Here is a 26,258-nt window from a genome sequence, read left to right as displayed (position 1 = left end):
TAGGTGTAGTTCGTATTTCTAACAAAAGACATATAGACATTTTTAAAAGGGTACCTTTACTATAAATGGTTCATGTGTATTGCTTTTTTCTAAATATAGGCATTTAAAAATGGTTTTCTTTCTCATAAATGATTAAAGTCTATTGCTTTTTTTACTAAACTGGTATCTTGGGCAGCCCCGGTGGCACAGCGGTTTACCGCCGCCTGCAGCCTGGGGTGATCCTGGAGACGCTGGATCGAGTCCCACACTGGGCTCCCTGCATGGAGCCTGCTTCTCCCTCTGCCTGTTCCTCAGCCCCTCTCTCCCTCTGTGTCTCTATGAATAAATAAATAAAATTTAAAAAAAAAGAATTAAAAAAATAAATAAACTGGTATCTTAAAACTCTGCCTTGGAAACGTTTATACATGTACAGAGGGGCTATCATGCAAATATTTTGCTATTTGAAAATAGCAGCCAAGATAGAAAGTACACCACTGTCCTTAATCATTACTGTGGGATTCTTCTCACCTTATGCTCAGCGGATGACTTACTTCCTGGTTCATAGAGTAAAAGTGGTTGTATGAACTTCCTCAGCCTTTTAGTCAACTGTCTTCAAATATCTTTCTCTTGGGTTCTTTAGTTCCTTTCTCTCCACTGTCCTTAAGTGTACCTTCTTTACTGACTCCTTTCTTCTACTTAAAGCTAGCAAGCTCATCTTTTTCATGTAAGCTTATCTAGGTAGAGAGTTTTCCATCAGTACTGACACGTCAGGGAACAGGGTACGATGATTAAGAACATCGACAGTGGAGTCAAACTGCACAGGCTCAAACACTCACCATTAAAAATACTAGCTGTGTGATGCTGGGAAAGTTAGTTGACTTATCTGTGCCTATTTTGTCATCTATGAAATGAAGAGAACATCCACCTCACAGGGTTGTAGGAGGATTTTGTGAGTTAATAAGTGTCATAAGTAGTTATAAGTATATCAGGTTAGGTGCAAACAAGGTGCAAATAAGACATTGTGTAGGTGCAAATGAATTTGAGTTACTTTTCAAGGAACTCTTCAATTTATTAATAAATACTTTATGTCCAAGGAAATAAAACTTCTGGACAATCTGTGAGATGATAGGACAAGAGGGGAAGAAGTGCCGAGATGTCTTTATGCAGAAGCACTCAGAATGCTGTGGGTTAGGGTGTGGGTGGGGACTGAAACTTCCAGGTGGTGTTTTTGGCAGGCATTTGCATGACGGAAAGGACTGACACGGAAGAAGAGATGAGGCCTTCAGAGCTTGAGGTGAGGGGAATTTGAGGGCAGGTGAGAAATGGTAGTAGCATTTTTTTCCTTTCAACCGGTTCTGCTCCAGATGCTACTCTTTTACATCAGTTCTTTCCTTCTCTTTTCAGTTGTTCCTCTATTGTTCCTCCTACACATGTGGCTGTCACTTTCCTTCTTTTCACTGAGTTTTTTTTTTCTCTCCTACTTCTTTCCTCTCACATAATTAAAGCAGTTTTTATTTGTTGTTGAAATAGCAGTTTGATCCAATTTTATTTTCTCCTTGAATTTTAAAAACTAAGTTCAATTTATTACATAGACTTTGTCAGGTTTTTTTGCTTTTGGTTTTTGTGCGTCAGCAATCTTTGATATTTTAAAAAGGACTTTCTTACCTATACCTAAATGCTTTCTATTAAGTTTTTTTTTTTCCCAAAATACAGATTTTAGGGGCCCCTGGGTGCCTCAGTTGGTTAAGCATCTGCCTTCAGCTCAGGTCATGATCCCGGGGTCCTGGGATGGAGCCCCATGTAGGGCTCCCTGCTCAGTGGGGGCCTGTTTCTTCTCCCTCTCCTTCTGCCTCTCCCCTCCACTCACGGACTTTCTCTTCTCTCTCAAATAAATAAGTAAAATCTTAAAAACTAAGATACAGTTTTTACCCCATTCAAACCATCTTTCACTATCTGATTTCTAGATCCTCTAAAATGTTCCAAGCTTTATAACTACGTAATTCTTAATAGTTTTTTTTAGGATTCATACTTCCCTTTCAGTCTTATTTGAGGCTGGTCATACCACATATTTTGTTAAAAGGTATAGATTTACATAGACTTATTTATTTACTTCTTAAGTTTATTTACTTCTGAATTCTTTTTTGAGTTGTAGCAAGCATTGTATTAGGCCCTGAAAATAAAATGATGAGACACAGTCCCTACCCTCAAGAAAGTTATGTCTGGTAGGGGTAAACAGACATGTCTAGTCAGTTAAGGGCTCCTAGGGGTATGGTAGGTGTAATGGAACGTGGTAGAATAAGAATGTAGCACTGACTACAGATTCCTGTGCAGGCAAAGGGAACAGCGTCATTGTAAAAGTACAAGTGGTCTGTTTTGGCTGAGATGGAGTAGCTGAGTAGAGCAAGAGGCAGAGAGCGGGGGTTAGATCGTGAAGGGCATTCTGTGTCTTGTAGCCACTTTCAGATTTTGTCTTGTGATTTGGAAATATTGAAGATTTAAAGCAAAGGAGTTTGATCAGACTTGTATTTTAGTAAAGTTACTTGGGTACTAGTAAGACAGATCACTAGAGGGTGGTAAGATTAGAGCAGAGGGGCCAGTGAGATAGCTATTACAGTTGTTGAGGAGGGGTTACTGAGGCTTGGAATGAGGGTAGTGGTAGTGTTTGGCATATAGGAAGTGTTAAGAAAGTAGAATTGACAGGAATTAGTAATTAGTTGATGATGAAGGCTGAAAGAGAAGGTGGAATCTAAGCATATTTCTAAAGTTTCTGAGTGACAATGCCATTTACCGCAGGAGGGAGAACTGGAAGAGAAACAGTACTGTGCTGGAATGATGATGAAGTTTAGTTCTGGCCATACTGAGTTTGAGGTCCTGTGAGGTATCCCATGTACACTATATAGGGCTGAAGTTCCAAAGAAAGGTCCCAGCTAAAAATAGAGATTTGGGAGCTATCACCGTGTGGGGGAAGAAAGTGAAACAAAATTCTGTTAGAGATAGAATGGGGGTGGGATCCAGGACATAGCTTAAATTGTTAGCTTTGAAAAGTTGTAAGGACACTTTTGGGTGTCAAGAGAAAGGGAAGAAGTTGCTAGTAGTCATAGATAAATTTGTATGTTAGAGGATAGGAACTTAGACATTTCACACCCAGACTTTCTAAGAAGCAGAATTCTTTCTCTTCTTTTTGCTCTGCTCTTTTTCCTCCTCTGCTGCTACACTTCCTCCACCCTTCCTTTTGTTCCCCTCAAGATTTTTGTTTGTAAAATAATTTTATTTATTTTATTTGTATTTGTATTTTTTATTTGTAAATATCATCTCTACCAAATTTTATTTATTTTATAAAATTTGTTTATTTTATTTGTATTTTCATTTTTTATTTGTAAATATCATCTCTACCAAATATTTCCTTTATATAAAAAATTCTGAAAGAATTTTCCCTCTGTGGTAATACATATAAATCTACTTTTGGTTTCCTCTTGAGCTTTTTCAGTGTATTTTGGAAGTATTAGAATGGATTCTAGGACTTTTAAAGCAGTTTTTAACGTATAGTTGACATATAATGTTATTACTGGTTTCAAGTATGCAACATACAGATAATTCTGTACATTTCGAAATGTTCACCATAAGTGTAGTCACTACATGTTGCCACGCAACATCATTATGATATTATTGATAATATTCTCTATGCAGTACTTTGTATCTCCAGGAATTATTTATTTTATATCTGCAAGTTATAATCCTCTTCATCTATTTTTGCTTATCCCCTACCCCCCCCTCTGGGACTTTTTAATAGAACAAGATACAATTTCTAATGGCAAAGAGCTTATTATTACATCGAAATGTAACTAAACTTTCATGTTCATACATGTTAGTGTAATAATATAGTCACTTTTGGAAATAATATGATTTGAGGAGAGCAAAAATAAAACCTTGAAAGGCTCATTGTGTCATTTTTCTTTGGCTGAGCATGTTTTTATCTCACTTTTTCCCAGCAATGACATTGAACTGGCCATATCAGATAGTTATTTGAGTTTGTATCCTTAAAATAGAATAGCCTTCAGGATTTAATGGTTAAAAGCAACTGTAGGGCACCCTGGTGGCTCAGTGGTTTAGCGCTGCCTTCAGCCTGGGGTGTTATCCTGGAGACCCGGGATCAAGTCCCATGTCGGGCTCCCTGCATGGAGCCTGCTTTCTCCCTCTGCCTGTGTCTCTGCCTTTCTCTGTCTCTGTGTCTGTCATGAATAAATAAATAACATCTTAAAAAAAAAAAAAAGCAACTGTAAAGGAAAAAATTAGTACATTTAGAAAAGACTACTTATTGAAGAAAAGTGGAATACTGTGTGGTAGGTGGTTAGTTATGGTTTATCATTGAAAGTATTGAAGCTTAGTGTGTTATTATAATTGACCACTCTATTTGAAAGTTATATTTATTTTGCTGACCATAAAGGCAGATATTTGAAAAGTGCAGAACACTTTATACAAAGAAGAAATAGATATTAAAAAATAGAAATCCTTTTTAAAATCCTGTTAACCAAAATATACCCACTATAAGCATTTTTATATATACACATTAAAAATATATTATTTCTGCACAAATGAAATCAGATTGTATTTGCTCTACTATATTTTTATCTCCTTATACTCTTCCTTTCTAATACTGAGTGAGTGGAAAGTATAGTATGTTCTCAGTGACTATAAGGCCTCGATGTGTAAGTGCAATTTCAAAGTTGATATGTATGGTAAAATAACCTCAGCCAAACCTCAGGGGAAAAATCATCACAACATCTTTTCTTTCTCAGTTCAATAATTCAAAGGTAGATATGGTGGAAAACTTGAAGTTGATTTTTATTTTGTTGTATATTGAAAACATACCATTATTCTGGAAACAAAGTAGTTTTCCCCTGTATTAAAAAAAATTTTGTGAAGTATAAGGTACAGATGAGAGAATCTACAGTGGTTAACCTAGACAGTTTCTCTTATCATTTGACTAACATTTTATGGGTATATCTCACCAAAACCAGCCAGTGTTCTGTTCCTAAGCAGTGTACCTGAGTTGCCTATTGTCATACAGTTGGTATTACACTCTAAACTTACCAGAGAGAAAATTTGGGAACTTGTTCAGAAGTAGCCTTACTCTTTGTGGTAAGGTTCAAGATTTTCTCTGTTACTGCAGGAATTTTGTATAAATAAGCCCTAGCTAAAAATGTTATCTGTGAATAATATCTCCTTTGGATTTTGAAAAGTCATGACTGGTAGCAGTAGAGTAAGCATTCTTGAAGACTGAAAGGATATAGTTGTAGACTCCCATTGACCTGAGAATACAGCCCCACATTTTGTGTTTAATAGATCCTTGAGTTCAGATTCATTTCATGTAAGTACATAAGCAGATAGAAATCTTGAATAGCACGTTTTTATATTTTAGTTTATTCCAGGAAAAGAAACTATATCACCTGGAAAATTTTCACTGCTTAATGCATTTAATCAGTTGAAACTTTATACAAGCAACTTCTGTAATCTTAGCTATAATTAAGTCTGCTAGGATTTTGGATAACTTCTCTATAGACAGTCCTGTTAGTTATTTTGACTTCTCAGTCACATCTGTATTCTTTAGAAACCTTGCAAATGATTATCAAAACTGCAACTAACTTGCTTGCAGCTGATTTGACTGTTGTCTGGAAAATATATATCTGAGTTGCAGTGGTTTTTAGCACACAACTGAGAGAGCAATTAAACAAATTTATTATATGCCTATTGTGTCAGGCACTGGGCTAGCTAAAGGCAATATCAAGCTAGTTCAGACATGCTCCTTGTCTGTAAGGAGACCACAGTTAGAAAAAAGAAAACAAAAATAGTCAGCTACACTGTAATATAATAAATGCTATGATAGAAGTTTCCACTGGGTAAGAGTCATGTATAAGGATATCTGTTAAAGTATAAATTCTTAGAAGACGGGTTAGTGTAATGTGTATTTTCATTATATCCTGTAGTGAGTTGCCCAAAATAAATGCTTATGAAATATTTATGTAATACATGAATTAACGCACAAATCTCAGCCTAGAGAATATTCTTTTGCTGTTATGTCCAGTAGAATTAATGCTTTTATACATTTCTACTAATTAGTCTTATTTTAAGTTTTTCTGTTGCTTCTCCACATAATTTAACACCTTCTGAAAAGATCTTGTACATCTGTTTCTTAAAATATTGGCACTGACTGAGAAATGTAATTTCATTGTCTGTTGTTCTGTCAATCCTCTCAAGGTATCTCCCACTACCAGGTCATCACATTTCTCTGTCAATCTTTAGCTGCAGATTTCTCTTTTACTAGATACTGAGTTAGATTTTTCCCTGGTCCTGATGAGAAATGATAAGATAATTAAACTAAAAATAGCAGTGATCTTTTAATTAGGCAGTTTTTAATTCTTTTTGTGATAAACCCTAGAAGATGAGGGAACACCATCAGTAAATAATAATGTTATTGTGATTGTGCCCTTATAGGGAGGGCTAAGATGAAAAGCTTTTTAAATATATTCATTGGGGTGCCTGGGTGGCTGAGTGGTCTCAACGTCTGCCTTTGGCTCAGGATCCTGGGATCAAGTCCGTGTGTGTATGTGTGTGTGTGTCCCACATTGGGCTCCTTGCAGGGAGCCTGCCTCTCCCTCTACCTACATCTCTGCCTCTCTCCTTTGTCTCTCATGAATAAATAAATAAAATCTTTTAAAAAATAAATCTCTTCATTGAATGAGTTATGTTGACTTTTTTTTCTGTGTGAGTTATCATGACTTTTAATGAAATAATGCTGATTTGTACTTGAGTATGGCCAAATGAATTTTTAAAATAATAGAGGTTTTTTTTTTTTTTTTCTTTTTTTTTTTCTGAGTGAGTGTAACCTGGTATCTAGTGCAGTCTTAGAATTTTCATCTTATTTTGTTATGGCTTCCTTATGTTATAGCTACTTTTAAAGTAGTGCCATTATTTTTTAACCTTCCATATAACTAGATAGTTTACTGAATCTTGAAATTAAACATGTGGGTGGTTGTGTTATTTTTTTTTATGTGTTTTTTCTTTTTCTTTTTAAATATGGCAGCATTAATCATTTGCTGTGGAAATAGGCTGTACTGGTTCAGTTGCCTGGAAAGCATTATTAGCTTACCTGTTAGAAGATGTGTGTGTGTGTATATATGTATATATACATATATATCAAAATTTTTTTTATCTTAAACAGATCATTGAGGTTGGACTTTGTGAAGTTTTTGAATTGATCAAGGAGACACGATTTTCTCATCCATCCTTGTGCCTCAGGAGTCTCCAGGCCCTGCTTAATGTACTTCAGGGTCAGCAGCCAGAAGGCCTCCAGTCAGAGCCACCCGAGGTCCTAGGTAAGTGCTCAGGGGGCATTGAATGAAATCTATAAATTTAAATAGCTTCTCCTATGAAGCATATGCAGCAGCCTGTAATGCATTTGTTTTTGTTTTGTTTGTGTTTTTGTTTTTAGTATGATACTGAAACAGCAGGGATATAAATTTTCAGGTATTTTGCTATGTTCTACTAAAGTTACAGTTTAAGACTTCTCTAGTTCATGCACAGACATTTCTTGATTATTGTCATGATGGGGAAAAAAGCAAAACATAAGTCCTTGGAACCCGGAAGTAATCCTAAACCCTATAGTTACCATTAACTTAAATTGTTCTAATTAAACCTTAGGCCAAAATAGCAAACTTTGAATTTCTCTAACTTTATGTGTTATTCTGGGTAGTTAAAAAAGTGGAAAGAGAGGAAACAAATGCTACCAACCCAAACAGCACATCTAGTTTCCCAACAGAGGGCATTTCTTTGGTATTCATTATAAATAAAAATCCATTTTTATTGTAGATAATGCCTTGTGGATTAGTGGCAACTTCCAATAAGTAAAAATACTTGCTTTTTTGTAAAGTGTATTTGGATTTTATTAATGCACACCTTTTGTGTTACTGATAGAGGTTCAACATATAATCCTATATAAGCAAGTTAGGAGCTCCTAAAGAATAGAAATAGAGATGGGGGCAAAAATTTGAAAACAGTTGGCTAATTGTTTTTCTCTGACGCTAACCATGGGCCTTGAGAGTCTAGATTTTTCTAAATCTCAAGCATTAGTTCATATCAGAGTCATGTGGGCCCTATCTGTGAATTTTCTGATTCAGTAGATTCAGCATGGGGCCCACGAATTTGCATTTAGAAAGGTTTCTGGGTGATATGCTAGTGCCTGGGAACCACACTGCTGGTGTGGACTAGAGTTTGATCTTTTTTTTCTAGTTGGCTGTTTGGTGTTTATTAGACCCACATGTGAGAACCTCACATTGGTCTTGTTTTGGGTGGTTTTTTAGGGGGGAGGGATCACATGATGATTAGATTTTGTGTTTGATTTTTTTGTTGTTTGGTTTAGTGGGGGAGGTGAGTGCTTGCAAGGAAAACAAGCTAAATATTTTTAAAAAACCAATACCTCCCCTGCCCCATGTTATTAAATACTAGTACTAAATAAAAGCTGTCATATGGTAAGAAGCAGGCACCTTGTTGACTCTCCTTTTGGTAACATCAATGATCATATTACTATTGTGACACTTTATTTGGCATTACAGCATCTTACTAAAGCTTTTATTTATTTGATTGATTTTATTTGAGAATATTTTGCTGTTTCTAGCTCTGGTTTGTCAATTAACAAATAATTGAAATATTTAAAATATCCACTAAAATCTGTATATCTTACTTGTTACTTTGAATAACGTGCTAAGCATTTCTTTTTCTTAGATCTTCTGGCATACGATCGTCTTTTATCAGTTGTTACACAGCTTGTTTTGTATCCAGTCTATATTAAATACTCCCTTTCCTTTACTGTTTTCAAAATAGATCTTGTTCTTAATACTGGTTTTGAAATTATGTGTGCTTTAGCTTAAACATCTTCTATTTATTAAAACTTTTACCTGATTAATATGTCTGGGTTTTTTTTTTTTTACCTTGTTAACAGTTTCAGATGATGCTATACCTCTTTGGTCTATCTTTTATCTTTTAGTGTCTATTTCTTATCTCTTCACTGCTTTGACTTATTTTTCTATTGAGGGAGTTACCATCATTTTATATTTCTTATTTTGTTAAATTAGCTCAAAGATGTAATTTGGTTCTTTCAAACTAAATTTCTGTTGAAATCTGCCTCTTTTTTCCTTTAATCTAGTAGCATAATCACATTAATACACTTCAGGTTTTTTTCATGAAAAAATTTGGTTTTATTCATAAAAATATAGGTATATATGTATTACTGTCAGGTAGGGAAAATACAGGTGTATATGTATTTCTGGATACACCAAGCTCCTTTTCTTAGCAAATGGATTTTGATTTAGAAATTGTTTAGTTAAAAAAAAAATCACTTTTCTTACATCCATTTTTCTGTTCTTTTAAGGTTGGAATATATGTTTTTAAGTCTTCACTTAAATGTAATAGTATCTCCTATGTTCTGGGCTAAAAGTGTAAAATTCAGGGGTGGTCAATACAGACATTGTTGCTGTTATTATGGGACTTAGCATCAGATAGTTGGACATGTGTGATTACAGATATGTGTAAATAGTATGGGGGAAAGTAGAGGGAGTTCTGGGAGTCTGTAACAGGCTTCCTTGAAGATGGAGATTTGAAGAATGAGTACGAAGGAGTTTGCTGAATTTCTAGGCAGAAAGGGCAGCATGCAATAAGTGTCTGATACAGGAAGGAGAACGACTGAACAGAGATTGGCTGGCTGGAATATGGAGAGTCAGGGAGGGAGGACTTTGCCATGAGTGAGGAGGGAGGCGGGGACGGGATCATGTGAAGCTTCATAGGCTGTGTTACAGGAGCCTCATGGCTATTGTTCTAGGAGAAATGGAAAGTCATTCGCTATTTCCTGATGCTTTAAAAAAAGTTCTTTATTTTATAGCGCTTAAAGTGTTCCATTCCCCTTAAATCTAACTTTTTTGATGACAGGCATTCTGCCTTGTTTGCCAGAGTACTATCACAACCCAGAATAGTTTCTCATGTTCAGGAAGAATTCAGTAAATATTTGCTGACTAATTAAAGATGAAGGGCCAGAAGGATAATGATGGAAAGTAGAATGGACAGAGTTGGGACAGATGAAAGGATGACGGGAAAGAAGGAAAGTTGGAGGGAAAGGTGAAGGGAAGGAGAGAGAGTGGGATGCACAGGCATGTGAAGGAGGGAGGGAGAACGGAATGAAGGAAGAAGGAACAAACAAAGGGATGAGTGGATTTTAAATAAAAATACAGATTTTGGGTTTAAAAAATTCTCTTTGGCTATAAAAGGGCAAAAGTGAACAGAGATTCACTGTTCTCTGTTAACAGAGAAACTAGAAGCTAGTTTATGAACACTGTTGTAGTCTGAGTCCAAGGTGGTGGGTGATAGCACGGATTGGGAAGACGGTCAGGACCTGCTAGAGCATGCAGAGGTGTTAGGAAGAGAACTTGACAGGGCTTCATTGGTGTGCGAGATACAGGAAATGAAGAAGAGCACAGGAAGGCTAGGCTTCTGTGAGGTAACAAACAAACCCCACAAGGTCTTTTAACTTCCAGAGAGTTGCAGTTCACAAATTCTTTCTCTTGTTTTCTTTTTCCCTCTCCTTTATCTTTCTCAATTTTGCAGTTTTTTTCTGATTTTCTTTCTTTCTCTTTCTGTCTGGAGTGATCACTTGTAAGGATTTTCAAATTCCCTTTCCGTTCTGCAGAAGAAATACCCAGAAGTCTGTTGATTCAGTCTTGGACAAAGTTGTTCCGGGAATTTTGTGTGGAAATTTCTGGTGGCCATAGGACATTCAGGGGTTACTTTACCATCTTTGCCACTAAATGGCTTTATCATGTCGGGAAAATCTCTTTATCTCCCTGTCTCAATTTCATTGTCCATTAAAGGGGGAGAGTATCTGTCCTACTGACTTGGAGGTCTTTCTACAGAATAAAATGAATTATATACTCTCTTTATAAATTATAAATGTGAACTGTTGTTATGTTAGCAATAAAGCAGCTTTAAGACAAATGATAGCATGTGTTTTATGTATTCTCTTGTTTTGCAAATATATAATTTTCTTGATACTAACATTTTAAGAAGCTTGTATTCTTCCCACTCTAAAAGGTAAAATAGGGATGCCTGGGTGGGTGGCTCAGTGCTTGAGCATCTGCCTTCGGCTCAGGTCATGATCCCAGGGTCCGGGGATCAAGTGCCACATTAGGCTTCTCGGAGGGAGCCTGCTTCTCCCTCTGCCCATATCTCTGCCTCTCTCTCTGTCATGAATAAACAATAAAATCTTTAACATAAAAGGTAAAATAAGTGCAGTGAGTAGTCTGTTACTTGAGAGGATATTTCTTGAATGTGTGAATTGATCAAGACAAGTTTCTTTTAAACAATCTGGGATAGATTCTATTTTTATATTTACAAAAATAAGGGGTTGAATTAAATGTTCTCTGAGATCCTTTTTATATAAATATTCTAACTTTGGGAGGAAAGGGGTAACTAGAAAGGAAGTAGTGCAAAAGTAAGTGTCCTAGGTGTCTTAAATATTTTTTTTTAATGAGGCAAGGTAAAAATAAATCAATAGACACATTGATGTTCTGTATGTTGAATATAATTGAGTTCTATTTTATTTACAGAGTCTCTCTTCCAGCTCCTTTTGGAAATCACTGTTCGAAGTACTGGAATGAATGACAGCACAGGACAGTCTTTGACAGCACTTTCCTGTGCTTGCCTCTTTAGTTTGGTGGCTTCTTGGGGAGAAACAGGAAGGACACTTCAGGCCATCTCTGCTATCCTAACCAACAATGGCAGCCATGCTTGCCAAACAATACAGGTATTTCTTTTTTTTTTTTTTTCCAATACAGGTATTTCACTTAGAGCTGCTTAGATGGTTCCAAGATGCCAAGTTTGAATCTCACCTTAATTTCTGTCAGTAGGAATCCTCTGCTTTATCTCACTAATTAATAGTGATTTGATATATCCAAGGTTGATGTGTAAATAATCTACAGTGTATAAAGTAGTAAAATGAAGTTTGGCAGAAACTCTTGTATCTTTTTTTTTCTGTATAGATTCATCTCAGGGGATATTAAGGTACAATCTAAATGATGAGCTGAATTGCCAGTCCAGAGAGAGGAGGTGTTAGTGTTGGGGATGTGGAGGGAGAATGTTCTTGGTATCCATGTACTAAGGCATGGAATTAAGAGGAGTGGACTACTGAAGACTGAAAAAAGTTTAGTATAGTTTTAATATCGAGAGCTTTCAGCTAATAGACAGGACTTGCATGCATATCTGTGTGACTGTAATATTATGCTTAAACATTAGGCCTTGCACAACTCCAGATCCCCTGAATCAACAGCGGTTGAGGTTCTCTATAGACGTGCCCTGTCCCTGCATCCCTGTCTCCAGCCTCCACAACACCATATTAAAGCCTACTATCTTAATATGGCTTATAGTATTCTTCATGATTTGGTCTCATTCCATCTACTCACTTCATTTTACAGAACTATCTTCACCAGGCTATGGGTGGAGGAAGAAAAATCTTTCCTGAGAACATATAACTCTAACATTGCAAATTCTTTGAGATTCAAATGCATATTACCTATCTTGTTGCAAAAAGCTTAAGCTGAGAGTTTAAAATAGGGCAGGGATGATAGTACAATAAGGTATCTTGTTGAAGAAGACCAAAATCCTTTTTGGAGGAATGAACTCCAGGTTTCAAAGGCTTCCCACAGACAAAACACGTCTGAGTTCACAAATAAACAAAAAGCGCATAGAAAAAAAAAGCACCATCATTCAGAGTTAGTAGAAACAAATATAACAGAATCAGTCCTGCCTAGTCTGTATATATTGAAATTATTTGAAATAGATATAAAACGCATATATATATTTAATATGGTAAATTAATACAAGTATCACAAGTATAATTAAGGAATAAGAATATAAAAACAAATCAGATGGGTCAGAAAATGAACCAGATTGAACTGGAAATAAAATAATTACAATCTGAAATTTTAAAGGTGAGTTAACCATTGGATATAAAAGAGGAAGAGGGATCCCTGGGTGGCGCAGCGGTTTGGCGCCTGCCTTTGGCCCAGGGCGCGATCCTGGAGACCCGGGATCGAATCCCACATCGGGCTCCCGGTGCATGGAGCCTGCTTCTCCCTCTGCCTGAGTCTCTGCCTCTCTCTCTCTCTCTCTCTCTCTCTCTCTGTGACTATCATAAATAAATAAAAATTAAAAAAAAATAAAATAAAAGAGGAAGAAATTATTCAGAATGCAACACAGAGAGACAAAGAAGATACAAAAGGCAAAATAAGAAATGTGAATGGAGAATGAGAAAGCCTGGTGTATCAACTTAATTTGAGTTTCACAAGGCAATAATGCATTTGTGTAGAGCAGTACTTGAAATAATATGTAAGGTTTTCCAAAATTGGTAAATGACATAGAATCCTCAGAATAAGGAAGTCTAGTTTATCAGAATAAATTCTCTAGGTCCTGCCACAGTGTTGGTGAGAGAAAATCAATAGGAGAGAAAAGGAGGAAATCTGAGACTTCTTATTGTAGTACTGGGTTGTCTTAAAACTTTAGTACATTTTTAGAAAGCATGAGAGAAATAGAGTTATGTTGAAGAAACATGTTAATTTCTGCTTCCTTCCTAGTCTCCACAAAGGTTATAATAAAGGAATTTTTTTAAGTTTAGATTTTTAAGAATGGAACATATTTTTGAAAAAATAGAAATTGGAGAAAGCTTAAATTGTCTTAAGAGGCTAATTCCCATAGAAAGTACATTGATTTTCACCTAAAATTCCAGATGGGATTTGGAATTAGTAGTAATAGGTGGTGAGGGCAGAGCTAAAAATTCATTAGAAATCTATGTAACAGAAGGTAGAGAACCCCAGAGCTGTTCTTTTGCCCTTTGTAGCCAAGCAGCTGTTGTTTTCTCATACCCCCAGAGATAGGTTTGCTGTCTGAAGAGACTGAACTAGAGAGGCCAGGGAAACTAACTACAGTTGAGAGTGGAAATAGGAGCTGGGCGAAAATGGAGATTAAATGAAAATCTTTGTATTGATGATGAAGTTTCTTAATCTTGTTTCCAGAACACTGGCCATAGACTTATTATAGCTTTTAGGAAAAAGACTGGCAGATTCTTCTTTGGAGAAAGAGTGAGAAAAGATCCACAAATGCAGACATTTGGTGGAGAGATGGAGGTGAGGGAGGAGTCCTCCAATGAAACTCCCAATCTTACTTAGTGTGATCGTTTTTGAGGTGAGCTCAAATCAGGTGATCTGACAAATCCTGTCTACTCATGCCAAGTTTCCTACCAGTTTTTTAGTAGCTTACTCTTAAAAATAAGTGTACAATCAGATAATTTGTTTTTTGGGTGTTGAGTTTGGTAAATTATTTATAGATTTTTGGATACTAACCCTTTATCACATATATCATTTGCAAATATCTTCTTCCATTCTGACGGGTGCTTTTTAGTTTTGTTGATTGTTTCCTTCCCTGTACAGAAGCTTTTTATCTTGATGAAATCCCAGTAGTTCATTTTTGCTTTTCTTTCCCTTGCCTCCAGAGATGTGTCTAGTAAGAAGTTGCTACAGCCGATGTCGAAGTGGTTGTTGCCTGCGTTCTCCTCTAGAATTTTGATGGTTTTTCTGTCTCACATTTAGATCTTTCATCTACTTTGAGTTTATTTTTTGTGTATGATGTAAGAAAATGGTCCAGTTTCATTTTTCTGCATATGGCTGTCCGGTTTTCCCAACACCATTTGTTGAATAGACTCTCTTTCCTCCACTGGATAATCTTTCCTGTTTTGTCAAACATTAGTTGACCATATAGTCGAGGGTCCATTTCTGGTTTTCTGTTCTCTTTAATTGATGATCTGTGTGTCTGTTTTGTGCCAATACTGTTTTGATGATTACAGCTTTGTAATATAGCTTGAAGTCTGGAATTGTGATGCCTCTAGCTTTGCTTTTCTTTTTCAAAATTGCTTTGACTATTTGGGGTCTTTTGAGGTTCCATACAAATTTTAGGATTGTTCTAGTTCTGTGAAAAATGCTAGCGGGTATTTTGATAGGGATTGCATTAAATGTGTAGATCACTTTGGTCAATATAGACATTTTAACGATATTTGTTCTACTCCATGAGCATGGAATGTTTTTCCATTTCTTTGTGTCCTCTTCAGTTTCTTTCATCTGTTCTGTAGTTTTCGGAGTGAAGATCTTTTACCTCTTTGGTTAGATTTATTTCTAGGTATCTTAACGGTTTTTGGTACAATTATAAATTGGACAATTCCTTGATTTCTTTTTCTGTTGCTTCATTATTGCTGTATTAAAATGCAGCAGGTTTCTGTACATTGATTTTGTATTCTATGGCTTGACTGAATTCATGTATCAGTTTTAGCAATTTTTTGGTGGAGTCTTTCAGGTTTTCTACATAGAGTATTGTATCACCTGAGAATAGTGAAAGTTTGACTTCTGGCCGATTTGGATTCCTTTAATTTCTTTTTGTTTGATTGCTGAGGTTGGGATTTCCAGTACTATGTTAGGTAATGTTGATGACAGTGGATATCCCTGACTAATTCCTGACCACAGAGCAAAAATTTGTTTTTTCCCATCAAAGATTGTATTAGCTGTGAGTCTTTCATATATGGCCTTTATGATGTTGAGACATGTTCCATCTATCCCTACTTTGTTAAAGGTCTTTATCAAGAATTGATGCTGTATTTTGTCAGATGCTTTTTCTGCATCTATTGAGAAGATCATATAGTTCTTATCCTTTCTTTTATTAATGTGGTGTATCACGCCTATTGATTTGTGAATATCAAACCACCCTTGCAGCCCAGGAATAAATCCTACTTGACCATGATGAATGATTCTTTAAATATGCTGTTGGATTCGATTTGCTCTTGTTTAGTTTTTTTGCATCCATGTTCATCAGGGATATTGGCCTGATTCTCGTTTTTAGTGAGGTCTTTGTCTTGTTTTGGAATCAAGGTAATGCCGGCCTCATAGAATGAGTTTGTACCCCAAAAACAAATAATTCAGTTAAGAAATGGCAGAAGAGGGGCACCTGGTGGCTCAGTGGTTGAATGCCGCCTTTGGCTCAAGTCATGATCCTGGGGTCCTGGGATCGAGTCCCACATGAAGCTCCTGCATGGAGCCTACTTCTCCTCCCTCTGCCTATGTCTCTGCCTCTCTCTTTGTGTCTCTCATGAATAAATAAATAAAATCTTTAAAAAAAAAAAAAAAGAAATGACAGAAGAGGTAAGTAGACATTTTTTCCAAAGAAGACATACAGATTGCTAACACACCCATGAAAAGATACTCCAAGTCACTCATTGTCAGGGAAATACAAATCAAAACGACAGTGAGATATCACCTGACATTTGTCAGAACAGATGTTGGTGAGGATGCAGAGATAGGGAAACCCTCTTACACTGTTGGTGGGAATGCAAACTAGTGCAGCCATTTTGGAAAACAGTGTGGAAGTTTCTCAAAAAAGTTAAAAATAGAACTACCCTATGACTCAGCAGTTGCACCCCTAGATGATTAATCAAAGGATACAGAAATACTGATTCAAAGAGGCACATGCCCCTGATGTTTACATGCAGCATTATCAACAATAACCAAATTATGGAAAGAGCCCAAATGTCCATCAACGGATGAATGCATAAAGAAGATAATAGGGTGTGTGTGTGTGAGAGTGTAGTGGAATATTACTTAGCCACCAAAAAGAATGAAATGTTGCTATTTGCAACAACATAAGTGGATCTAGAGAGTATAATGCTAAGTGAAATAATAATACTGTCAAACACAAATAATCATAATTTCGCTGATATATGGAACAAAACAGATGAACATAGAGGAAAGAAAAAAAGATAAAGGCAAACTATAAAACAGACTCTATTTTGTTCTCTACAGAGAACAAAACAGACTATTTTGTTCTCTACAGAGAACAGAGGGTTGCTAGAGGGGAGTTGCCTGGGGGGGATGGGCTAAATGAGTGATGGGTATTAAGGAGGGCACTTGTGATGAATCACTAAATTCTACTCCTGAAACTAAAATTACTCTATAAGTTAACTAATTAAAATTTAAATAAAAACTTGAAATACTAAAACCAAACAAAAATAACAAAATAATTGTTATATAACAAAATAATAACAAAAATAATTAAAACAAACAAAATAACAAAAATAATTAAAATACTGCAGCAGGAAAACAAAGTGTACGACCAAGTGCCACTAGGCTAACATGGAAAAACAAATCCTCCAAATCAATAATAATAGTAAAAGACACTTTGGATAAAAAGAATATAGAGAACAGAAGAAGCTCTAAGAAAGCTGTAATACTTCTTTTTTCTTTTTTATAATTTTTTAAAAGAATTTATTATTAATAAATAATAATTATTAATAAATAAATTATTTATTTATTTATTAGTGAGAGACAGACAGAGAGAGAGAGAGAGGTACAGGCAGAGGTAGAAAGCTGGCTCTATGAAGGGAGCCTGACGTGGGACCTCAGCCTGGGTCTTCAGGATCATGCCCTGGGCCGAAGGCGTCACTAAACCGCTGAGCCACCCGGGCTGCCTGTAATATTTCAATGAGGAATAAAAGAAGCCTACTTATATTAAAACCAATATTCTATTTAAAAAAAAAACAAACTCAGAGAACGGGAAAGAATTTTTGTAAGTTAAGACAGCTAGCAATAAAATTAGAAGGGTTAGAAGATCAGGTTGCAGTCTCCAGAAAATAGAAAAGACAGAGAAAATAGGTGATATAAAATAAAATAAAATAAAATTCGAGGATTTAACCAGGAAATCCATTACCAAATAGGTATTCAAGCAGAGAGAAGGAAGTAAGAAATCTTACAAGGAAAGTTCCTATACCTGGAAGATACACATTTTCAGATTGACAGAACACACACTGAATGTCCAACATTCAATATGAAACAAAGACTCCTACCAAGATACAGCTTGGCAAATCAGAACACTGTTAATTAACAGATAATAAAGGTTCCAGAGAGCAAAGACATTATGTAACAAAGATGAAGCAGAATGGCATTGGATTTTTCAAAAGCAACTCTGGTATAGAAAATAACAGTGCTTTCAAAGTTCTGCGAGAAAATGATGTTCGGTACTTCTCAACCAGCAGTCGTGTTTGAAGGTTGATGAAGATACTTTGGAATAGGCAAGATAGAGAACAATTTTGACTTCTGCACCTGCCTCTTCCTTAGTCTAGACCAGAGCAGCGTCTCATGAGGTGTGTCGCCAAGTGGGAAAAGTAGAAATGGTGTGTTTGACTTTATTAAGGGGAGCATGGGGAACACTTAGGGGTAGATATAGAGGAAACTTAGCAAATGCAAAAATAGGGCAATTGTTGACTTAACAAAAAGAAAATTACACAAGGAGAGAAATGTAGTATGTTAACACAGTTTTTGGTTCATGAATCATGATTATACAGTCATAATAAATGAACTTTGAATACTAATTTAACCAGAAATTATCATATAGCTCAATTTTGAGTATTTGGGACAGAAGGAGGGGCATCATCATTCATTATAGGCACCAACAGAGAAAATATCTGAAGCAAAAAAATTAACAGTAGAAGCTTTGGCATAATAAATAGGAATGTGGATATTCTAGGTAAAAAAGTTTAAGATTAATATAGCTGCTTCTAGGGAGAAAATTTGTAGTATTCAGCTACATATATGTTCTGTATAATTTTATTATATATAGTATATGTTATAAATTATTATATGTAAGAAATTGTATAATTTGGTTAAGTCAGTGGCCTTAGAACTAGAAGGGGAAGAGAATGTATCTGTGAAAAGTGGGTCACTTACTACTGTGAAAGCTCTTCCCTCTACAAAATGCTACCCAATAGAAATATAATGTAGTCTACATATGTAATTAAAAGTTTTTTATTAGCCAAATTAAAAAGGTAAAAAGAAACAGGTGTGGTTAGCTATTTTAATGAGGTATTTCACTCAACTCAATATACCCACAAAATCATTTCAACATGTAGTTAATGTAAGAAGATTATTATTAAAATTCTGTATTCTTGTTTTTATACTAAGTCTTCAAAATCCAGTCTGTATTTTGTATTTAAAGCACTAACCACATTTCAAGAGCTCAGTAGTCACATGTGGCTAATGGCTGCCATATTGGACAGTGCAGCTGTAGAACTATGGCTGGTGGTGCCCTGGGGGCTGGGTATGTTGTTGAATGTGGTAAAAGAAAGACAAAAGATGAGGAACAAAATTCCCATGCTGGTGACTCAGTTACAGTGCCAGGTATTTAGCATGTCTTTGATAAATACTGGTTAAATTAATGCTGTGAATGAATACACAAATGAGTTTTCATTTCATGGAATATTGCTGAATTTGATGGACAGTACTCATAATGGAGAAACAAAGTAGAAGAGAAACATTGGAAATTTTATTTCATCTGTAGAAGGCACACCACAACGTTCTCTCATGTTTAAATTTGTGCTTTGTTGTGATAAAGGATATTATTAATAAGTATGAAATCATTCAAAAGATATTTTGGCTTGTGTGTATTCTAATCAATATAATTTTATTTATATCCAGTGTTCATACTTTTTACTAGTGTAGTATGTTTCCATCCACAAAACTTGAAATCGTAGGCAGAACTGGTTATTGAATGTTTTGGAGAAAGATGCATATTTCAGTGTTTTGAACCAAAAGTGCAAGTTAATATTCTTTGGATTTGACATTTTTATCTTGGGCTGCTTGAGATCTGCTTCTTATAGATAAGTTCCTATAGTTAGTGCTTTTTACTGATGTGTCAAACCATGATCATTCTGAACAATTTATTTTCTTATAAATGATCATGTATTACTGAAATATCTTTATTTCACCTGTTTCGTGTTTGGGACATTTAAAAATACATATTTATTTGTTTCTTATCTTTCAAATAGGTGCCAACGATACTAAATTCACTACAGAGAAGTGTACAAGCAGTGTTGGTGGGAAAAATTCAAATTCAGGACTGGTTTAGCAATGGCATTAAGAAAGCAGCTTTAATGCACAAGTGGCCATTAAAAGAAATATCCGTTGATGAAGATGATCAGTGTTTACTTCAGAATGATGGATTTTTTCTTTATCTGTTATGCAAGGATGGATTATACAAAATAGGCTCTGGATACAGTGGAACAGTTAGGGTAATGTAATTTCTTATAGTTCTTACTTATAGCAGAAGTTATGTCCATCCTGAATTGTGTGTTCTCAGTTTCATTTTTAGAGTACTATTTAATTTTAATGTAATATTTCTTTGAAAATCATGATGGAAACATAAATATTAAAAATCCATTTGTGGTGTTTTTCATCGATTATTAATTATGAAACTGTTCATGGACTGTTTTTTGTTACTTTGCAGGGCCATATATATAATTCTACATCTCGCATCCGAAACAGAAAAGAAAAAAAATCTTGGTTAGGATATGCTCAGGTAAGAGAATATCCACAATAAACCAAACTTTTCTGGCTTGTACTTGTTTGATCGATAAATAATATCACTTCTGTTTAAACAGATGTAGTGTATTTTTTAATATTATGGCTAATAACAGTGATGCAGTGTAATATAAAGATCATTGGCTTCGAATTTATAAGAGGTTTACTTTTAGTTCTGGCCCTGATCTTTCCTAGCTGAGTGACTTTGGACAATTGAGTTAACTTATTTGATCCTTGTTATTTAGCTATAAAATGGGAATAAAAATGTCTTCTGTTGGAGTTCTTATTTCAGTGTATTTCTAGGGACACCTGGGTGCCTCAGCAGTTGAGTGTCTGCCTTTGGCTCAGGGCGTGGTCCCGTGGTCCCCGGATCAAGTCCTGCATCGGGCTTCCCATATGGAGCCTGCTTCTTCCTCTGCCTATGTCTCTGCCTCTCTCTCTGTGTGTCTCTCATGAATAAATAAATAAAATCTTTTTTTTTTTTAAGTATTTTTCTAGATAAGAATCAGAGACCATCATTACCATTTGCAAATATGAATTGGGACTGTATCTGTGATCTGAGTCCAAATTAGAGCTTCTTGTACTAGACCCGTCATTATAAGTCTGGATCAGTACCTTCCAGGAAACAGTATGTGATCTGCCCAGTGAATAGATTCCTATATGGAGGATCACAAAAGAGAAAAAAGTTAGGCTATGTTGCTTTCTTAATGCGTGATCTCATCATTTGACTAATATGGCCAGATGGGTGTCAGCAGTCAGATACCTTACTGCACCTCCCATGGAGAGAAGCAGATGAAGGATAGACAAAGGGCCACAAGGGTTTATTTCCATACTATCCCTTCCCGAGAGGTAAAGTCCAAGCTGCCTTGTGGAAGGATATAGAATAAAGATATTCCTGCATACCTGTTTTGCTCAGCTCACAGCTGCTCATCATCATCAAATCATAAAAAATGAAAATATTTTGAAAATTAAAGAAATTGTTGTTATATGAAAAATAAATTCTATATCCACTATTAGGGAGATTTTGAAATTAAATTTTAAATGTCAAATTAATTAGTGATTATCTCTTAAAACTTGGTTCAAAACATCTTATTGAATTTTTATTTGCCAGTATAGTATTTTATGTAAGAAATAAGGACATGGAAATAGTTCCATGGCATATTGTTCCATCTAAAGCCACCACCCTCTTCATTCCTAAATATTAACCAAACTCCTAAAGCTATTTTTCCTTAAAGTATTTTTTGAAGCAGCAGTGGTCATTTCTCTTATTTACTTGGCAAGTGATAAAATAATTTGAACAAAATGTCCATATTGCCCTGTGTGGTATATCTAATAGATGTATGTGAGAATGTAATAAGTTAAATTAATACCCAGTAGTGTACAATTCTTCCTTTTATTAAAGCATACCCATGTTCTTATATTTTTAATCTTTAATCTGTTTTAGACATTAATATTTACATACTACCATACCTCAAAAAACTGTATAGATATGTGTGACTGCTCTTTCTGCCAAGTAGCTAGTGAAAAAATATTTTAACACTTAACAGCAAAATTTTTTGTTATTTTCAGGGTTTTTTATTATATAGAGATGTGAATAACCACAGCATGACAGCCATAAGAATAAGCCCTGAAACACTGGAACAGGATGGTACTGTAATTTTACCAGGTATGTTATTCAGTTAGCCATTTGTTTTTTTTCCACAGGTGATTTTAAGAGATATGCATGTTAGACCATTTGGATATATAAAAAGTGATTAGCAAGGAATAGTGATTGCTTACATTAGGGTGAAAAAAATCTTGACATACGAATCATTTTATAGTCTATATAAAATTAATGCATGTTAGGAAAACAGACATGAGCAATATAGTATAAAGTGTTTTAAAATTTGTTTTCAAATCACTGCGCATCTGCAACCTGATCTCTCATGCTCACCCCACCAAGATGGTTTCAGCTCCTGAATTAATGGGGTTGAGGTTACTTTGTTGTTCCTAATAAAAGTATTACTCTGGCTTTCCTATAACTTGATATGAAGAACCCTCTATTGATTTTTATTACTACTTTAACAACAGTGCACTTTAGGTTTTCCTCTTAATATTAATGAATTTTGGAAACATTTTAGAATGGATCAGGAATTTTTTTTAATTCCATCATTTACACATTTTAATAATACTCTGGTAAAGCACTTTGGACATAATTCATTTTGCTTTAATTTTGAAGTTGTACATACATATTTATCACTTAAACCATTGTCTAAAGTCTGGGTAGTGGATCTTAAATTTTGTAGAACACTGGGAAAACGTATAATATATTATCCATTGTAAGGTCCTTCAATTTGTATATATCTTTAATGCATAATGAAGGAGTTTGCTTAATATTAAAATCTTAAATGTTTAATGTGTCTATCAATTATTTCATGGAAAGCAGCAATATATTACTTCTAAGCACTTGACCAGATAAGAACTATTTCTGAAGAATACACTGGGAAGGATAATTGCTCCCAAGCTGCTTGTTAATTTTTAAATCATTCTTATAACTTCATCAAACATTTATTCGAACATTGCTATACACATAATATATCCAAATTAGTGTACATGACACTGTGTTAAGGTAAATGCCACATTTCATATGTGTTTCACACAAAAAAAGCTACTTTGGAAAACAGATAACTTATTAAAGCCATATTGTAAATAACTATCTATTTTCAGATATACCTACAGGGTTTTGTTTTGTTTTTTTCTTTTTCTTTTTTTAAATCACCACAAATCTTCGACCAACATGTCTCTGGTGATGATGGTGATGATGTTAATTTTAAAATAATTACAGGCACCCTCTTATGTAGATATAGATATAGATACACATACATACTTATATTTTTAAAAATCACATTTATTGTATAAGTATCTTATAAGCAAAAAAAATCAAAATTAATTGCCACCCTACTTCCCATATATAAACACTATTAGCATATTGGTAAATACCTTGTCTTTTTCCTGTGTATGAATGGATAGTGTAATAAAAAAAGAGGTCATATGCAGCCTAATGCATTTTAACCTATCCCTTTCACTTAATATGCTGAATATATTTCTAGACCATTAAATAGTCTTTCACAAAATTATATTACAAAATATATTTCATTGATTAATATATTGGAATAGAAGTTCCTTCCAATTTTTTACCATATAAATTACACTGTAGTGAGCATCCCTGTCACTCTGTTCATGCTATTTTAGAATAACATCCCAGAAGAAAAATTCTTAAATACACCCCTCCTCCCCCAACAAGTGAATACTAATATAAAGAATTTACTTTTGAGAAACCCTGATCAATTAATAAAGATTGTGACTGAGAAGATCATTTGAAAATGGTTTACCTATAGCTGTTTTATTTATTCCAACATGATAAAAAATGACTTGCTAATGTTTTTATTCAGTTTAAATCACTACATCATTTAACATAAGAAGTGCAACTTTTAACGGTACAAGTGTGGCTTTCTTGTTTCATAAATACGCACTATATACAAGGTGAAGAATGAGTCAAATTTTGGGAGGACAGTCCTGTGCTGTGTGTCTTCCTAACTGGCAGATGTTGCTTGATATTTTCCTGAAGATGCTGTCTTACTACATGCTGGATAAAGAAAGGATAAGGAGAAGATCTTTTTGAAATCATGCAGCAGGAAGACCTGCCCTCAAGCCTGAAGAAGCCTATCATCATTTTTCCATATCTTTGATCTGCACTGCAGTTTATTCAATAGCACTTTTTTCTCCATTGCTAGGGGCAACTCTGTAGTTTTCACATACAGACAGAGCAGAAGTAAATTGTCAGGTTCATAGATGCTAATGAATATACCATATTTAAAATTGACATAAATCTGATAATTCCTTGAGCTTCGTTCCAACCTGTCTTTGATTCTAACTTATAAATAAGTTATTTTCAACCTAGTATTGATGAAATTAGAATACTTTTTTCCCCATTGTCATTTTAGCCTTTATATGTTGGCTTATCTTTTATATTGTACCCTTATGTCATTTACTCTCCGTGTCTGGTGACAGATTACCTCAGATCATGAGAATTTTTGCCAGTCTTCTTGCGCCGCTTCACTCCTCACCCCTGCATTTATCTGAAATTATAATGAGTTTTTCTTCTTTGCTTTTTAGTTTAAAATCTTACTGCTTAGAGCTTGAGAAGCATCTTTCTTGCGCCTCTTTGTATTCTGTACAGTGGACTAGGAACTCTTTCTTTCGATTTCTCCTCTCTTTGATTACCAAGTCTCTTGGGCTACCAGTGGGCCTTGTCTCCCAGTTTCTATTTCCAGTTTGTGATCACTGAATTCTCTATTTGGTAAGGGTCTGCCTGTGTTTTGCGTATTTATAATAAGGAAGTATGCTAGTATGAAGCTCCTGGGCAAAGATATGGAGTAATCCAGCTTATTTGGGTGGGCTCCATTACTGCATTCCAAAACCAGAATTTTATGTTTTGTTGATTCAGGTGCAAATAGAAATGAAATAAAATTTTTTTTTGTATTGTAATTAATGGAGAGATTCATCCTAGTTCTCTGCAGTTATTTTGGGAAGTGTGTGTGCTCTTAAACTTGCTTGCTGAACATTTGTTTTTCCGAAAATATATAGTTTATACTTAGATATTGATTTTGCTTGTAGTTTCATGTTATTTAATAGCAATCACTAACACATGTCCCAGTGGTCCTTCTGTAATACTGGTATCCCTTGTTATAGTGGCACTTGTGCATTATTTTGATCAAAGTATATATGCACTGTTCCACAGAGATCCATATAGTATTGACAAAACACATTATTCCAGCCAAAATATGTGAACACTTACAGACAAAGGAAATACATAAGCTTAGATGTGTTTGTTCTACAAAGCGTATGAACATTTAAAAATGTATAGCATGCTATGGGGCACCTGGCGGGCTCAGCCAGTAGAGCATGTGACTGTTGGTAATGGGGTCATTCAAGCCCCATGTTGGGCATTGAGTTTACTAAAAACAAAAAAAAACACAAACCCACAAAAACGTATAGCATATCAAATGCTAAAAATGCTGGGAATAACAAACTTCAAAGTGAAAACTGTACAACCTATTCTGTTTAATAAAGCAAGGGATATCTGTAGTTGGATACCATAGACCTCAAATGCAGAAGCTTTTAGGTCTATATGTATTTTTCTGTGACACTAATGACTGTGATGTATGTCTGAGAGTAGAGTGTTGCCTACATCGCATGTGATTGTATTGAAATGATTATAACCAACATAGTTTGTTTACCATGGTGCATGTTTATTATCAAACTACATCCAATACTAATTCATTTTGAAATTAGGTGGGCTTTCAGGTCCTTGATTATGGAAGATTTATAAATGTAAGCACAGATGTAATAAGTAATAGTAGTTGAATTATTTAGTTCCTGCTAATTTGTAATTCTTTATTAAAAAGCACAGTATCCCTTTGAGTTTAAGTTTATCCTTATTGCGTGGAGAACTCTCATTCTGACTTCCAACAGAGGAATAAAGTCATTTTATGAGCTGTTTGGTTATATTGTAATATAATTAGTTTTTCCTTTTTTTGTACAGATTGCCACACTGAAGGTCAAAATATTTTATTCACTGATGGAGAATATATTAATCAGATAGCTGCTTCAAGAGATGTAAGTACTTTGAATCATGAATAGCTAGTATAAACGAGATCCCCTTTTTCATGAATTATTTGACCTTAATTAGACAATAGAGAGCCTTGAAAAACAAGTTAATACAAAATATTACTCTGAATGTTTTATTTCTTTCAG

At 35.0% G+C, this 26,258-nt stretch overlaps 1 protein-coding gene across 12 annotated transcripts in view; it reads left to right on the top strand.

Moving 5' to 3' along the window:
* The window catches only part of MYCBP2 (MYC binding protein 2), a 258,986-nt gene that overhangs the window by 34,035 nt on the left and 198,693 nt on the right, over nt 1-26,258 (top strand). For all 12 annotated transcript variants that reach the window (XM_038569798.1, XM_038569796.1, XM_038569801.1 and 9 more), the window contains exons 4-9: nt 7,199-7,352; nt 11,628-11,824; nt 19,931-20,173; nt 20,389-20,460; nt 22,032-22,128; nt 26,047-26,120. In XM_038569798.1, the coding sequence (XP_038425726.1) occupies nt 7,199-7,352; nt 11,628-11,824; nt 19,931-20,173; nt 20,389-20,460; nt 22,032-22,128; nt 26,047-26,120 (837 nt within the window). The remainder of the gene's footprint in view (nt 1-7,198; nt 7,353-11,627; nt 11,825-19,930; nt 20,174-20,388; nt 20,461-22,031; nt 22,129-26,046; nt 26,121-26,258) is intronic.

Source organism: Canis lupus, chromosome 22 (assembly GCF_011100685.1).
Source record: "Canis lupus familiaris isolate Mischka breed German Shepherd chromosome 22, alternate assembly UU_Cfam_GSD_1.0, whole genome shotgun sequence".
Classification (NCBI taxonomy): domain Eukaryota; kingdom Metazoa; phylum Chordata; class Mammalia; order Carnivora; family Canidae; genus Canis; species Canis lupus.
This window is presented reverse-complemented; position numbering and strand designations above follow the sequence as displayed.